At 41.5% G+C, this 16,396-nt stretch overlaps 1 protein-coding gene across 1 annotated transcript in view; it reads left to right on the top strand.

The window, feature by feature from the left end:
* Positions 1-16,396, top strand: part of PLD1 (phospholipase D1) — a 157,820-nt gene that overhangs the window by 110,699 nt on the left and 30,725 nt on the right. Inside the window, exons 16-20 of the mRNA XM_075861616.1 lie at positions 386-514; positions 891-1,009; positions 1,324-1,437; positions 5,939-6,049; positions 12,596-12,684. Coding sequence (XP_075717731.1) covers positions 386-514; positions 891-1,009; positions 1,324-1,437; positions 5,939-6,049; positions 12,596-12,684 — 562 coding nt within the window. The remainder of the gene's footprint in view (positions 1-385; positions 515-890; positions 1,010-1,323; positions 1,438-5,938; positions 6,050-12,595; positions 12,685-16,396) is intronic.

The raw sequence follows: 16,396 nt of genomic DNA, 5'->3' as shown, positions 1-16,396 counted from the left end.
CTACTATGGTCCATAGTGTTGTAGTCACATTGCATGTCGCCTGTTTGCAGGCAGGTATGTGCAATGTTGTGGGCATGACGCAAAATGATATTTCTGCATAAAGCCATCACTAAACATGTAAAATCTGAATATGTATTATATAACGAGACTTTCAGCTATAGAAAAACTTGAAGCAATGATTCACATGAACTTTTTTTTCTCAAGTTGGTGATAGTGTCCCTTTATGTATCAAACATAAGCAGCTTGACTTTTCTCTAAAGGTGATTTTTCTTTTCTGACTTGCGCATTTACTATCATGAATCTACTTAGGACATATTTCACACTACGTAAAAGTGTTAATGATTTTTTATTTTTTTTGCTATTCCTATGTTTGAACCAAATACAGATAGGGGATCTGTCCGCAGTTTACAGACTGGTGTGGGAGAACTTCTTGGTGAAACGCGATTCTGGCATGGGAAAGATTATTGCAACTTTGTCTTCAAAGACTGGGTACAGCTGGATAAACCATTTGACGGTAAGCGAAGTCCATACAGATGTCCCTGCCTAATTTAGCTTAATCTCATAAGGTTACGATGCGATCCACTGATCATATCCAACAAGCTATCTGCAACCATGTTCAAACAAAATTATACTGTAGTATATGTAGATGATGATGATGATAATAGAAGGTGAATTAGGTTGTACTAAAAAAAATCTGCATCATTTCTATAGATGCGGACGGTATGGACTAAGTAAGTCATTATTAGAAATCTGCATTTCTCTGGCACCTGGGAAGCACTAGACTTACAGAAAAGACTAGAGGTCATAATATGTATATTTATTATGTTTAATTGCTCCACATATTAAGCCTATCACACTATAATTTATTATATATTAACTTTCTGTTTTAGACTTCATTGACCGATACCAGACACCCAGAATGCCCTGGCATGACATTTCTTCAGTGGTACATGGGAAAGCTGCTCGTGATGTGGCGAGGCATTTTATACAGCGCTGGAACTTTACAAAGGTCTGTGATTTACTAGTCTACAACTGCACAAATTATTACTTCCTTTGCTTATATAGCGCCAACATATTCCGCAGCGCTGTACAGTGATTGTAATAAATCACATCAGTCCCCTTTTAAAAACACACTAAATCCAATTTCATAGGAAGCTTATTAACTTGTTAGTATGTTTTCTTGGTGTGTGTGGGAGGAAACTGGAGTACCCGGAGGAATCCTACATGGGAGTAAGTTTTAGGTCGGCTTCACAGGTTTTACTATTAGCTTGAACTCTTTGTTTCATGAGAAGTCGAATGATTTTCTTCTATCCTCTATTTTAGATAATGAAACCCAAGTACCGTTCTCTATCCTATCCTTTCCTGCTGCCTAAAGCTCACAAAACCGCCAAGGAGATGCCATATCAAGTCCCAGGGTCCGTTCATGCTGATGCACAGGTAAGTGTGGTGTGTGGACATTTAACACTGACATTTAAGCTACAGAGAGGTCAAGATATGAAAGCTGATCGGTCAGTTATGTATGTTGTCCTGTCTAAGTGCAGCAAAAAGAGGAGACGGACACGCTGGTTATTGTGCATGGGGAGAAAAGTGTTAATCAGCGGCTGGATGGCAGGGGGAGCGTGAATAACTGTGAAGCTGGTGAGCGCCGTAAGTATAACTTCTATATTCTCCTAAACGACTTAACATCAACGAATAAGTGACAGCATGCGGAAATCAGCGTGTCTGTCACTCCTTTATGCTGCCCTCAGACAGGCCAGCAGAAATATCTGACCGATCCACTTTAAAAATATTGCCGCATTTCAATGAGCGGAAAATCTGCACGCCCTTTCCTGGTCTATGTTGGATGCAACATTTTAATGTAATCATCAGCTTTTCACATCAGAGGAAATCACCAATGTTTCACAATGCGTGAGACTTGTGATACGTGCTCCTGAATCATCTTTTGTGGATACATATTATAGCATCTAAAGGTGTGGTCCTGTCTAGTTTAATGTATGTTCTAATTGTCGCAACATTATTAAGACCAGGCTTCCTTAAATCTATGCAGTTATTGCTTCTAGCCGCATCAGTCTGCTGTACCCAGAAATACTGTGGATCAGTGATAAATGTGGGGGAAAAAAACGTGGTTTCTATGTCATACAGGGAAAGGCCTTGTTTAAGTCCTGCCAAGTGTCCTTGCCTCTTCTCTCCGATGTGGTTGTCAAGCAGCTTGTACCTAGCAACCAGTCTATAATTTATTACTCCGGCCGATTGCTCTAGGCAGGATTGCCTCTGAATTGACGACTTAGGGGGGGAATTTTTTTTAATATGAAGAGTGCTGGAGTAAGATGCGCCTCTAAATAATGTAGGTGCATCTCTGGCTGTCTGAGTGCCACAGAGTTGTAATTTTTCCCCCAAAACTGCAAATTTTGTGCCATTCGCGACTTTTCTACGACAGAAAAATTTAGCTAATCCCCCCCCAGAGTCTCTGAAATGCCTCTGACATTCAGAATATCGATTTTTAAGATCGAGGTGCACAATGACTTTAAATCCATACACCGCAGCATTCAATTATTTGGTCTGTAGACCTAAAGTTGTCAGATACACACAGTGCAATAACACGCATAGTACAGCACAACATAAACATATAGATTTATATTTTAGCGCAAAAATACCCACAGCGCATCTACCTAGGATCCAGCATATGCACGAGGGCCCAGCTCTTTGAATCACTATAAAAGTTTATAAACTGTGCGTTCACAACCACTGGTTTCTGCCTGGCAACGATGTGCTATGTGTGCCACTTGTGAGTCACCTACTGGTATATGAAATGACGTGCGAAGCCACTGTATGTGTAAAATGTTCAGTCTACATGTAGGTGGTAGTACCTAGTGCTGAAATTGAAAACGAGAGGATGGCAGCCATGTTTTCCACCCATTTATTTTTTGTCCAGCTGGACATTATTGAATTTGTATGTGCCTGCTTTTCTGTATGATTTGATTTTAGTTGAAGTTTTAATTTCTTTTTAAGTTTGATCTCCTATTAGACTGCAACTTTAACATTTCTTTCTCTTTATATCGGTTGTTCTGGGAGAAAAAGTAATCATGGAGAAGTTGTAGTGAGTCTGTTCTGGGCTGCCATCCAATTCCGAGAGATGTTTCACAGACATTGGCACTCTCCATAGATTAGTGGGTGTCTCCTCCATAGAGAAGACGTGTCAGCTGAAAAAACAGTGCTTAGAGACAGATGGAGGAGACCTGGAGCAGATGGAAAGCGGAAATGGCAGTACGATGACTTGTATTGCTTTTTTAAGCAGAAAACTGGAAAATATTATGTTCAAATATTATCCTCCCTGCTAGGAGAGTTTGGGAAAAGAGTAAAACTGGCCTCTATGAGCAATACCAAAATAACCTAATGTCTTGAGAGAGCGGTGTTACCGGTCGTGCTTAGCAGAAAGACACGGCACCGTCAGTCGGTGCTTTATATTTCTGTGTCTTGTGTTTGCAGGGACAAATGTGATGCAGTTAAATAGGGCAATATCATTTTACATTGTTATTTGAAAATAATCCAGTTTTATGTACAGAAAAATCTTAATCATATATATAGTTAAATGTTCTGCAACTTTCCAGTATAATTTGTGTTCCAGTTCATCATTACCTTAAAATCGTTGTTTGCTGTTACGGAAAAACTACACTGACCCCTAGTCCTGCTTACACAGGGAAATATTAGGCAAGTGAACAGATCTTGAAGTGGATGTGTTGGAAGGATGAAAAATGGGCAAGCGTTAATTTTTAAACGACTTTGACCATGGCCAAATTGTGATGGTTAGCTGACTGGATCAAAGCATCTCCAAAACAGCAGGTCCTATGGGGTGTTCGTGGTATGCAGTGATTAGTACCTGGCAAAAGTGGTCCAAGGAAAGACAACTGGTGAACTGGCGACAAGATACTGGGCACCCAAGGCTCATTGATACATGTGGGGAGCGAAGGCTAGCCTGTATAGTCTGATGCAACGGAAGCTCCTATAGAACAAATAGCTGAAAATGTTAATGCAAGTTATGATAGAAGTTGTCCGAAACGGCAGTGCATCGCAACTTGCTGCCTACCTGCAGACCTGTCAGAGTGCCAATGCTGGCATCTGTCCACCACCGAAAGCACCTACAATTACCTGGACTATGGAAGAAGCGTTGTCTGATGGATCATGTGTATAGCCGTGTTCGTGCACGTCACTTACCTGGGGAAGAGATGCATCAGGATGCACTATAGGAAGAAAGCAAGCGGAGAAGGTGTCCTCTTCTGGGCAATGTTTTGCTGAGAAACTTGCATACTGGTATTCATGTGGATGTTACTTTGATACGTACCACCTACCTAAACATTGTGGCAGACCAAGTACACCCCTTCATGGCAACAATATTCACGAATAGCAGTGGCCTCTTTTAGCAGGATAATTCACCCTTTCACACTGCAAAAATAGTTTAAAGAGCATAACCAAGAGATTAAGGTGTTGACTTGGCCTCCAAACTTCCCAGATCTCAATATTATCGAGCATCTGTGGGATGTGCACGAAAAACAAGTCTGATCCATGGAGGTCCCACCTCACAGGACCTAAAGAAGCTGCTGCTAACGTCTTGGTGCCAGATACCGTGGGACACCTTCAGAGTGCGTGTGGAGTACATGCCTCTGACCCGTCAAAGCAAATATAAGGGTTAACTACATTTGCTTGGAGTGCAGGACAGTTGGCTTGTAGCAAGTGGGTTTATAAAGAGTAAAGAATTTTGCTATGTACGGTTTTCTTAGCAGAATTTTTAGCGGACAGCTCAAGTGCTGTAGAACAGGCCAGATGGGTTTTGGAATGAGGCTCTGATAGTATTTCACACCTCCCAAGTATTTATTTGTACCAGCAAATTGCAACCCACCGTAATGTGTCTACAAGCTGAATGCTTTGACGATGTGGAAATCTTTTGTGCTGTAGTTCTAATACCTACTCTCTAGGCTCCACCTGCTGGTTTATTGTGTGTGTTGCATGTAGACATTATACTGAATGGATGCCAAACGGCAGAAAAACCCTATTTCTCAACTTACCATATAAATAATTGATATCTTTATTAAGCTATAAAAGCAACCAGAAGAACCACATAAATGATTAAAAATGACCATGCATGCTGCTGGATAAGTGATACTATAAGACGACGCTTGTATTGCATGTAGTGCAAAGCACTAATGAACAAGTATATGAAACGCCAGCGGCTGCAAGACGCTGAGCTATGTCAACAAATGAATCAGAAAATAGATCCAGCAACAAGGCACGTTTTTAAAAGATTCCAAAGAGCCCCCCCCCCACCTGACATTAGCGAAACATGTCGGGGGGGCTCTTTGGAATCTTTTAAAAACGTGCCTTGTTGCTGGATCTATTTTCTGATTAGTTGACATACCTCAGCGTCTTGCAGCCGCTGGCGTTTCATATACTTGTTCATTAGTGCTTTGCACTACATGCAATACAAGCGTCGTCTTATAGTATCACTTATCCAGCAGCATGCATGGTCATTTTTAATCATTTATGTGGTTCTTCTGGTTGCTTTTATAGCTTAATAAAGATATCAATTATTTATATGGTAGTTGGGAAATGGGTTTTATCTGCTGGTTGGCATCCATTCAGTATATATGTTGCTATAGTGCCCGCCAACTACCAGGGTCATTTTTTCATTATTGTGCATATTGCATGTAGACAACCCATGGAAACGTATTAACATAAACATCAACTTGATGTATCTCACATTGAAAAATAGGAGTAGATTTGTATTTGCTTTTTTTTTTTAATCTTAATTGAAGTACGTCCAATTCTCCTTAATAGTAGAACTACAACTACATAGAGGACATGTTTGGTAAAATATAAATGTAATAAGGATTATAATTTATGTGGGTTTTTCAGTTCTAGCTAATCCTGCTGTGTTTCTTCTCAGGTCATCCGTTCTGCAGCAGACTGGTCAGCAGGGATTAAGCACCATGAAGAGTCTATCCACAACGCATATGTCCATGTGATCGAGAACAGCCAGCACTACATCTACATTGAGGTGTGTGTGTTCATGAGGAAACTCCGCATTCATGGAGCGTGGCATGGAGAAAAGTGTGAACAGAAAAATTTCTGTGAAGCTATATAAGTAACTTTAATATGCCGTAAGGCATGACAATATTCCTCAAGATGGGGCACTACGGTGGTGCAGTCCTTTATAATTTAGTCTTTCACTACAGGACAAAAATATAACTTATCTCATTATTCTAAAGACCACAAACAAATGTGAACGCATTGAGAAGGATCTGGGTGTACTTGTAGATCATAAACTAAATAACAGCATGCAATGTCAATCAGCTGCTTCAAAGGCCAGCAGGATATTGTCGTGTATTAAAAGAGGCATGGACTCGCGGGACAGGATGTAATATTACCACTTTACAAAGCATTAGTGAGGCCTCATCTAGAATATGCAGTTCAGTTCTGGGCTCCAGTTCATAGAAAGGATGCCCTGGAGTTTGAAAAAATACAAAGAAGAGCAACGAAGCTAATTAGGGGCATGGAGAATCTAAGTTCTGAGGAAAGATTAAAAGACCTAAACCTATTTAACCTTGAAAAAAGACGACTAAGGGGGGACATGATTAACTTTTATAAATATATGAATGGCACATACAAAAAATATGGTGAAATCCTGTTCCTTGTAAAACCCCCTCAAAAAACAAGGGGGCGCTCCCTCCGTCTGGAAAAAAAAAGGTTTCATCTGCAGAAGCGACAAGCCTTCTTTAGGCCTTATTTACACGAACGTGTGCGTTTTGCGCGCACAAAAATGCTATGTTTTTTGCGTATTGCATTTCCGTGTGTCATAAGTGTTTGGCGCGTGGCATGCATGATTTTCGCGCATATGCCATCCTTATGACACGCAGTTTTGAGGTTTAGAAAAACAAATTAAGGAGGTGGAATTATTTTTCCCTTCATTTCTTGATCTACTGTTGTGCGAATCACGTGCAGTACACGGAAGTGCGTCCGTGTGCTGCGTGTGATTTTCATGCACCCATTGACTTCAATGGGTGCGTGATGCGCAAAAAACGCTCAACTATAGGACATGTCGTGAGTTTCACGCAGCGGACACGCTGGGTGAAAAACACGGAATGTCTGAATGTCCCCATTGCCTTACGTAGGTCCGTGCGATGTGCGTGATTTTCACACGCATATCACGGACGTGAAACACATTCGTGTAAATAAGGCCTTACTGTGAGAATTGTGAATCTATGGAATAGTCTTCCGCAGGAGATGGTCACAGTAGCTGCAGTAGAAGGTTTAAAAAAAAAAAAAAAAAAAAAGCTTAGATAATTTCCTAGAACGAAAAAATATTGGCTCCTATATGATCCATGTGCTTCGTCAGTCAATGCTAACTGACCCATTACAGCATTAGAAGCCAAAAAAGGGAGCCATTTACTAGCATGCAGTCTAAAGCACCGCATCTGAGTGGTTTTAGAGAGAAGGAGGGAGCTCCCTCTCATCCCACCGGCACCCGGCGATAAGATCGCCGAGTGTCTGTGTCTCCTATGGCAACCAGGGGCCTAAAAAAGTCCCCCAGGTCTGCCTGTAGTGTATGCCTGCTAGGTCATGCCAGAGGCATGGCCTAGCAAAAGCCTGTCCATTTTACACGGACAGGGATAATACACTGCAATACAAAAGTATTGCAGTGTCTTATAAATGCAATTGGACGATCGCATAGTGAAGTCTCCTAGTGGGACTAGTAAAAATTTGAAAAAAAGTTTAAATTAAAAAAAAAATGAAAAACCCACTTTTTCCCCTATTAAAAAATAAAGTTAAGAAGTTACACATATTTGGTATCGCTGCGTCTGTAACGACAAGTCGTCCCGCAGGAAAAAAGCCCTCCTACAACTGCATCGGCGAAAAAATATAAAAGTTATGGCTCTTCAAATATGGAGACACAAAAACAAATACTTTTGAAAAAAAGTTTTTTTTACTGTATAAAAGTAGTAAAACATACAAAATCTATATAAATTTGATATCGTTGCAATCGCAACAACCCGCTGAATAAAGTTATTTTGTTATTTATACTACACGGTAAACGGTGTAAATTTAGGATGCAAAAAAGTGTGGCGATTTATTGCAGGTTTTTTTTCTATTGCTCCCCCAAAAAAAGTTAATAAACGTTAATCAATAAATTATATGTACCCCAAAATGGTGCTATTAAAAATTACAACTTGTCCCGCAAAAAACAATAAAAAATTATAGCTCTTTGAATGTCTCAAATGGAAAAATGTAAAAAATAGATTGGTCGTTAAGGTCTAAAATAGGCTGGCCACTAAGGGGTTAAACAAGTTAAATATTATCGTTGTCGGCAGCATATCTCCCTGTGTAAAAAAATATATGGGGCGAGCGATCGGAGTAACGACGACTCATCCCCGTCCATAGCTCCTTGTGACACGAGCAAACGAGCGCTGACCAACAATGTCTTGATCGGTGCTCGCTGCACCGACCAAAATTAACCGGTGTAATCGGGCCTTTACCATCTCAGTTGTGTTAGAGCAAAGCTTAGAGAAGGAGCTTCTGTCGACCAGAGCAGTATGTGTTCCCCAGGATCTTACGATTATCACCCCCTTCACTGATCTTATCCCTGATCATCTGTGATCGCTTCCCTGTGATCACTTCTGTGATACCTTCATGTCATCAATTCATCATCTCCCTGTGATCACCTCTGTAATTTTTATTACTTAAATTGTACATTAAATATCAACTTTTAGTACATAAATTGTATGCAAGCAATTTTTCACATCCTCTCCCTGTGATCACCTCCATAATTTTTAGAACAAAATTATTATGCTATTAATTTGTTAGTACAATTTGTACATCAGCTGATAATATGGCCCAAAGGCTTTTCTCTGGCATCTGAGAAGCTACCGACGCTCTGGCCGGGGACTCCGGCATTTTAAAGCTCCTAAAACCGCTGTCCATATAGATAGTGATGTCAAGGTCTTTCCCAAGACACGAGTCCTGGGCCAGAATGCTTGCGATGCTCTGGCTAGGGACTTTAGTTTAAAACCCCAGATATGACTGTCTATATATATATATATATATGTACAGTGACGTCCAGGGATACCCAGGGCGCAGTTCTCCAAGTATCGCTCTGCCCAGTGAGTTTGGGCAATTTATCCCACTGTATGCCTATATACGCCAATGGAAAGAAAGAATTAAATTTTAACATGGCCTAATCTGCCTCTAACCAATCAAGCAAATCTACACTATAACCATGCCTCCTGAAATTTAGGAATAAAACACATTTACTAATTGTAAATAATAACACATTCTTCCTCCGGTCAGCGCCACCATATCCCCTTGCCTACTGTAATCACCCTGGGCAGCGCAGGGCTGATGCATTGGTAGCAGTGGGGAGAGACACTATTTACTCTCCTCATTGCAGCACTAATGTATGGGGAGCGACTCTATATATTCACCTCTCCCCACCGAGCCTACAACATCAGTGCTGCGATGGGGAGAGGTGAGTAAATGGTCTCCCCTCACCGCAACTTAACAGATCAGCACTTTGCTGCCTGGGGCATTGTTGTGTTTGAATCATTCCTCTCCCAAGTGCTCCCAAAACATAGAGTGCCAATGATGCTGATGTCCAGAATACAAGAGAACTTGTTGCCGTTTTTATCTTCAGCTCTTGCGCATGCGCTGTACTTCAGGATGCAGATTTCACACTGACACCACTAGAGCGCATCACGTCACCTCCCTTGTGAACGCACAGTCATGATGCCTCTTCTGTCGCCATTTGAATCAAATTGTATATACAGAATATCCAATTCTGTGTTGTGCTGCTGCCTGTAGATCACAGAGGAGACATGGTGGCTCTGAAAGGAGGAAGACTCAAACTATTTACAATTCGTAAATGTATTTTTTTTTTTCTTATTTAAATTTATGTAGCAATACTGTTTTATAGTGGCTAACCCCTTTAATAAATTTCAGAAAATCGGAGACACTTTGACACGGTACGCTTCCCTCCCCCCTGGCAAAATCCCCTTAATCGGTTAACCTAATTGCCCTTAACATGGTCCAACCATCCTTTTACTTTAACCATATGGCCACACCCACCCTTTTCTTTCCTCCCAAGGACCACCTACTTACCCACTATTTTCAGAAAACTGTTACTTTTCAGTTCTTATGTCTCACATTTCAAACTTGTTCCTTGACCCTCATTGTATTTTAAGGCTCTGTGTGCTTTAATACTATATTGAAAATTCTATAAAAAATGTTTTTAAAAAAAAGTGCTAGTTTTTTCCCCATTCCCCAAGTTATAAAATTCTTGATATTTACTCCAAAATGGTGTAATTAAAAATACAACTTGCCACGTGAAAGACAAGCCTTCACATGGCTGCGTCAATAGACAATTAAAAAAAGTTATGGATTTTGGAATGCGGAGATGAAAAATGGGAACAAAAAAACGTTGCGTCGATATGGCCCAAAATAGCTGCATTCTTAAAGAGGCTCTGTCACCAGATTTTGCAACCCCTATCTGCTATTGCAGCAGATAGGCGCTGCAATGTAGATTACAGTAACGTTTTTATTTTTAAAAAACGAGCATTTTTGGCCAAGTTATGACCATTTTTGTAGTTATGCAAATGAGGCTTGCAAAAGTCCAAGTGGGTGTGTTTAAAAGTAAAAGTCCAAGTGGGTGTGTATTATGTGCGTACATCGGGGCGTTTTTAATACTTTCACTAGCTGGGCGCTGTGAAGAGAAGTAACATCCTCTTCTCTTCAGAACGCCCAGCTTGTGACAGTGCAGACCTGTGACGTCACTCACAGGTCCTGCATCGTGACGGCCACATCGGCACCAGAGGCTACAGTTGATTCTGCAGCAGCATCAGCGTTTGCAGGTAAGTCAATCTTACCTGCAAACGCTGATGCTGCTGCAGAATCAACTGTAGCCTCTGGTGCCGATGTGGCCGTCACGATGCAGGACCTGTGAGTGACGTCACAGGTCTGCACTGTCACAAGCTGGGCGTTCTGAAGAGAAGAGGATGATACTTCTCTTCACAGCGCCCAGCTAGTGAAAGTACTAAAAACGCCCCGATGTACGCACATAATACACACCCACTTGGACTTTTACTTTTAAACACACCCACTTGGACTTTTGCAAGCCTCATTTGCATAACTACAAAAATGGTCATAACTTGGCCAAAAATGCTCGTTTTTTAAAAATAAAAACGTTACTGTAATCTACATTGCAGCGCCTATCTGCTGCAATAGCAGATAGGGGTTGCAAAATCTGGTGACAGAGCCTCTTTAAGGGGTTAAGCATGTTAATTGTTATACTATACAATACATAGCATTGTACTTATCAACTAAAGGGTCCTTATACTCAAGGTGAAGATGAGTGTGACTCATGATGGCAGTATAATAAATGCTGTTTTCTTGACATATATTTGCTATAAATTCATTTTCTGTTTGCTTTGCGCTCATTTCTTCCCTTTTTATCTCCCCTGAAGGACCTCATGACTACATTGTGTAAATTGGTTCTCTTTCTTTTTTTTTCTCGCTCTCGCTCTCTCGCTCTCGCTCTCTCTCTCTCTCTCTCTCGCTCTCGCTCTCGCTCTCTCTCTCTCTCTCTCTCTCTCGCTCTCTCTCTCGCTCTCTTTTTCGCTCTTTTTTTTCTCTCGCTCTTTCTCTTTTTCTCTCTCGCTCTCTCTTTTTCTCTCTCGCCCTTTCTTTTTCTCTCTCGCCCTTTCTTTTTTCTCTCTCGCCCTCTTTCTTTTTCTCTCTCGCCCTCTTTCTCTTTTTCTCTCTCGCCCTCTTTCTCTTTTTCTCTCTCGCCCTCTTTCTCTTTTTCTCTCTCGCCCTCTTTCTCTTTTTCTCTCTCGCCCTCTTTCTCTTTTTCTCTCTCGCCCTCTTTCTCTTTTTCTCTCTCGCCCTCTTTCTCTTTTTCTCTCTCGCCCTCTTTCTCTTTTTCTCTCTCGCCCTCTTTCTCTTTTTCTCTCTCGCCCTCTTTCTCTTTTTCTCTCTCGCCCTCTTTCTCTTTTTTTCTCTCTCGCCCTCTTTCTCTTTTTTTCTCTCTCGCCCTCTTTCTCTTTTTTTCTCTCTCGCCCTCTTTCTCTTTTTTTCTCTCTCGCCCTCTTTCTCTTTTTTTCTCTCTCGCCCTCTTTCTCTTTTTTTCTCTCTCGCCCTCTTTCTCTTTTTCTCTCTCGCTCTCTTTCTCTTTTTCTCTCTCGCCCTCTTTCTCTTTTTCTCTCTCGCCCTCTTTCTCTTTTTCTCTCTCGCCCTCTTTCTCTTTTTCTCTCTCGCCCTCTCTCTTTTTCTCTCTCGCCCTCTTTCTCTTTTTCTCTCTCGCCTTCTTTCTCTTTTTCTCTCTCGCCTTCTTTCTCTTTTTCTCTCTCGCCCTCTTTCTCTTTTTCTCTCTCGCCCTCTTTCTCTTTTTCTCTCCCGCCCTCTTTCTCTTTTTCTCTCCCGCCCTCTTTCTCTTTTTCTCTCGCTCTCGCTCTCTTTCTCTTTTTCTCTCTCGCTCTCTTTCTCTTTTTCTCTCCCTCTCCCAGGTTTTTATTACATCCTTCTGTACAATAACATAATTGTATATCTATTCCAGAACCAATTCTTTATCAGCTGTGCTGACAACAAAGTAGTGTTTAACAAGATTGGAGACACCATTGCACAGAGAATCATTAAAGCTCACCGGTAATCATGAACATATACTACTACTACAGTACTAGCATAATCCTTCAACATTTGCTAGGAATGATCTATCACAGTCAGTCTTACAATGACAAGTGTACCAGTCCAACTCTGGCTCACCTCTTCAGTAGATCTAATAAGGCAACATAGATCAGGTCTGTCTTTCTTTTTTTTTTTTTTTAAAGGTAAATTATATTAAGAACATAATAAAAGTGGTACATATACAGGGAATATATGAGTTGTATAAACACAGCAGTATACATGTATATACCTATCTGAAGACAGTAGTATAATTATACAAATCTAGATCAAAATGAAAACAATAACCAAAACATGCAGTTTTCCATTGCATTATAGAGAAAAAGTGACCAGTCAAATACAATATCCATTGGAGGAATGCGTGGATCAGTAGAAGACACTAGCAGCCCAATGACTCAAACATGCCTATCGGAAGTATGAAGTAGGGGAAGGCGGGGAAGCTAAGGACATTAGTTAGTATGAGTTAGCTAACCCAGGATAGCCATATTTTTGTAAATTTATCTGTGCACCCCCGTGCTTCATACGTAAGTTTGAAAAGGGAGAGATTGGAGTTTAGTAAAGTAATCCACGTTTGCAACGTAGGAATCTCGGAGTGCTTCCAGTTTAATCGTGTTTTTTTTTTTGCATAAAACAATAAAAGCTTCATTAGGGTTCTCGTAGCCAGGACAGCAATAAGCTCTTCCACCAAGAGAAGCAAGGAGAACCATTCCTCCCTCCAGCAGCGTGGGCACACAAGAGAAGGAAGTTTCCCCATCCTAAACAATTTAGAGGGAGTATAGTAGATTTGATGAAAGAATTTTACTTGAATGAGACTATCTCTAGCCGATATCAATGGACCAGTCAAGGCATCAAACATTTCATCATGGTCATCATCAGCAGATATGGAAGGAATGGTCTGAGACCATCAATCCAAGGCTCTATCGAGTTTATTAAAGGTGGCACGCACATGTTGCTTGTAAAGTGTGGATATAGGCTTGACTAATGCCTCCTGTGTCACCCAATCCTCCACTGGAGACGTACACATCCTGACATTAAAGCCCGCAAATTGTGACCAGAGGGCGTGTCTACTTTGCAAATAGCGGAATTTACGATGAGTCAGGATTTGGTGTGTGGCCCTAAGCTGTTGAAAAGTGGCAATTTTACCCTTTATTATGACCTCACCCAAAGTTAGTATTCCTAAGTTCGCCCAGTCACCAGGGTTAGGGAGTCGTTGTATGTGTGTCAGAAGCAGATTATACCAAAGCGGTGTACTAGATGACCAGGACACCACCTCAGACCGGAATAGTACAAGCTACCTCTGCCAAGCCTTCAGAGTTGTTTGAATTGGGACTGTAAGTAGATAGCCTGGGGGGGTGGGCTGCCTATATAGTGAGTTTACTAGGGCTTTATAGGATGACTAAAGTAGACAAGGATCTCAGATCCTTTGTCTTGGCTATAGTAGATTGTCGGGGGTTAACCATACAGCAAAGTTATGGAAGAGATCTAGAAATCTAGGGAGGGACTTTATTTTGAATTGGTTAATGCAACCCATTACTGAACGAGGAAGTCCAATTTCAATCGTTGTAGCAATGGAGTGATGTTATCAGGTATGACGGTATGCTTGACAGGGCTGATCACTATGCCAAGGTATGTGATCCTATCTGCCACTGTATGGGGGAGGGAAGAACAGGCTCCCTGGCTCCTGCATCTACCACCATTATCAGGGATTTAGACCAGTTAGCCCGCCGACCACAAAATGACGTAAATGTCTCAAATAAGGTTAGTAGTGCTCTTACAGACGGACCCGGGTCATTAAGAAAAACAAATGTATTGTCCGCATAAAGAAACTCCCTCCTCCCTACCCCCCAGGGCATAGCCAGCTATAGCTAGAGATTTCTGTATGGCCCGAGCAAGAGATTCAATCGTTAAAGAGACTGTCACCACATTATAAGTGCCCTATCTCCTACATAAGGAGATGGGCGCTGTAATGTAGGTGACAGTAATGGTTTTTATTTAAAAAAACAATCTTTTTTCACAACGTTAGGAGCGATTTTGGGTTATGCTAATGAGCTTTCTTAATGCCCAAGTGGGCGTACTTTTACTTACGACCAAGTGGGCGTTGTACAGAGGAGTGCATGACGCTGACCAATCGGCATCATGCACTCCTCTCCATTCGTTTACACTGCACTAGCGATATAGATATATCACTATGTGCAGCCTCATACTCAAGCCCTAACATTACTACAGTGTCCTGATAATGAATACACATGACCATCCAGCCTGGACGTCATGTGTACTCAGAATCCTGACACTTCTGACTCTTTTTTTGTGAGATTCCGGCAAGTGAAACCAAATCGCGCGAGATCACGGAGCTAAACGAGATTTGTTTTCACTTGCCGGAATCTCACAAAAAAAGAGTCAGAAGTGTCAGGATTCTGAGTACACATGACGTCCAGGCTGGATTTCATGTGTATTCATTATCAGGACACTGTAGTAATGTTAGGGCTTGTGTATGAAGCTGCACATAGTGCTATATCTATATCGCTAGTGCAGTGTAAATGAATGGAGAGGAGTGCATGATGCCGATTGGTCAGCGTCATGCACTCCTCTGTACAACGCCCACTTGGTCGAAAGTAAAAGTACGCCCACTTGGGCATTAAGAAAGCTCATTAGCATAAACCAAAATCGCTCCTAACGTTGTGAAAAAAAGATCGTTTTTTTTATATAAAAAGCATTACTGTCGCCTACATTACAGCGCCGATCTCCTTATATAGGAGATAGGGCACTTATAATGTGGTGACAGAGCCTCTTTAAAGCAAATCGAGGAGAGAACGGGCATCCATGTTTAGTTCCTTGGGCCAGGGGAAAAGAATGGGAAATATGGCAGTTCAACTTGACACTTGCCATTGGTTGAGAGTATAGAGGATGCACCCATTGGATAAATCGTTGTCCAAATCTACTCCGCACTGACCATAGATAGGGCCATTCAACTGAATCCAATTCCTTCTCCAAGTCCAAGGAGGCAACAACCCGAAAGACAGGTGGATTATAGGAAGATGAGAGGCTAGTGAACAACCTCCTTAGGTTAATGTCAGTGGCTTTACCGGGCATACAGCCAGATTGGTCAGGGTTAATGAATTAATTAATGAGATATTACTTTCTGTAAACGCATGGCCAAAATTTTCGCTAGAATCTTAACATCGCAATTGAGGAGTGAGATGGGTCTATAAGATCCACAGTCTCTTGGATCTTTCTGGGGTCTGGGGATTAACACTTTTGAGGGCTTCCCTCTTGGATGGAGGGTCGTCCCATCGCTTAGAGACTGGAACAAGGTAAGGAGCAGAGGCGGTATCAAATCTAGATGCAGTTTATACCATTCCATGGGAAGACCATCTAGACCGGGTTTTTTTCTATTTAGAAAGGACTCCATGGCTGTCATGTTTTCTTCTATAATCAAGTCCGCCTCCAAGAGACTAACATCCTCTCCATCTAGGACAGGAAAATCTATAGTGTTTAAATAATCCTCCAAATCAGATGGCGTGTACGCCACCTTGGAGGAATATATGTCTGCATAGAACTGGGCAAAGATCTGGTTGATAATTATGGGATTCTGTACTTGTGCACCCGCAGGGGAATTGATCTCCATAATGGGAGTCGCTGTAGTATCATCTCTGGCTAGGATTGCTAGTAGAAGACC

Source organism: Rhinoderma darwinii, chromosome 4, assembly GCF_050947455.1.
Source record: "Rhinoderma darwinii isolate aRhiDar2 chromosome 4, aRhiDar2.hap1, whole genome shotgun sequence".
In the NCBI taxonomy this organism is placed as follows: Eukaryota; Metazoa; Chordata; class Amphibia; order Anura; family Rhinodermatidae; genus Rhinoderma; species Rhinoderma darwinii.
The sequence above is the reverse complement of the archived record's forward strand: the minus strand, read 5'-3'. Positions and strand labels throughout refer to the sequence as shown.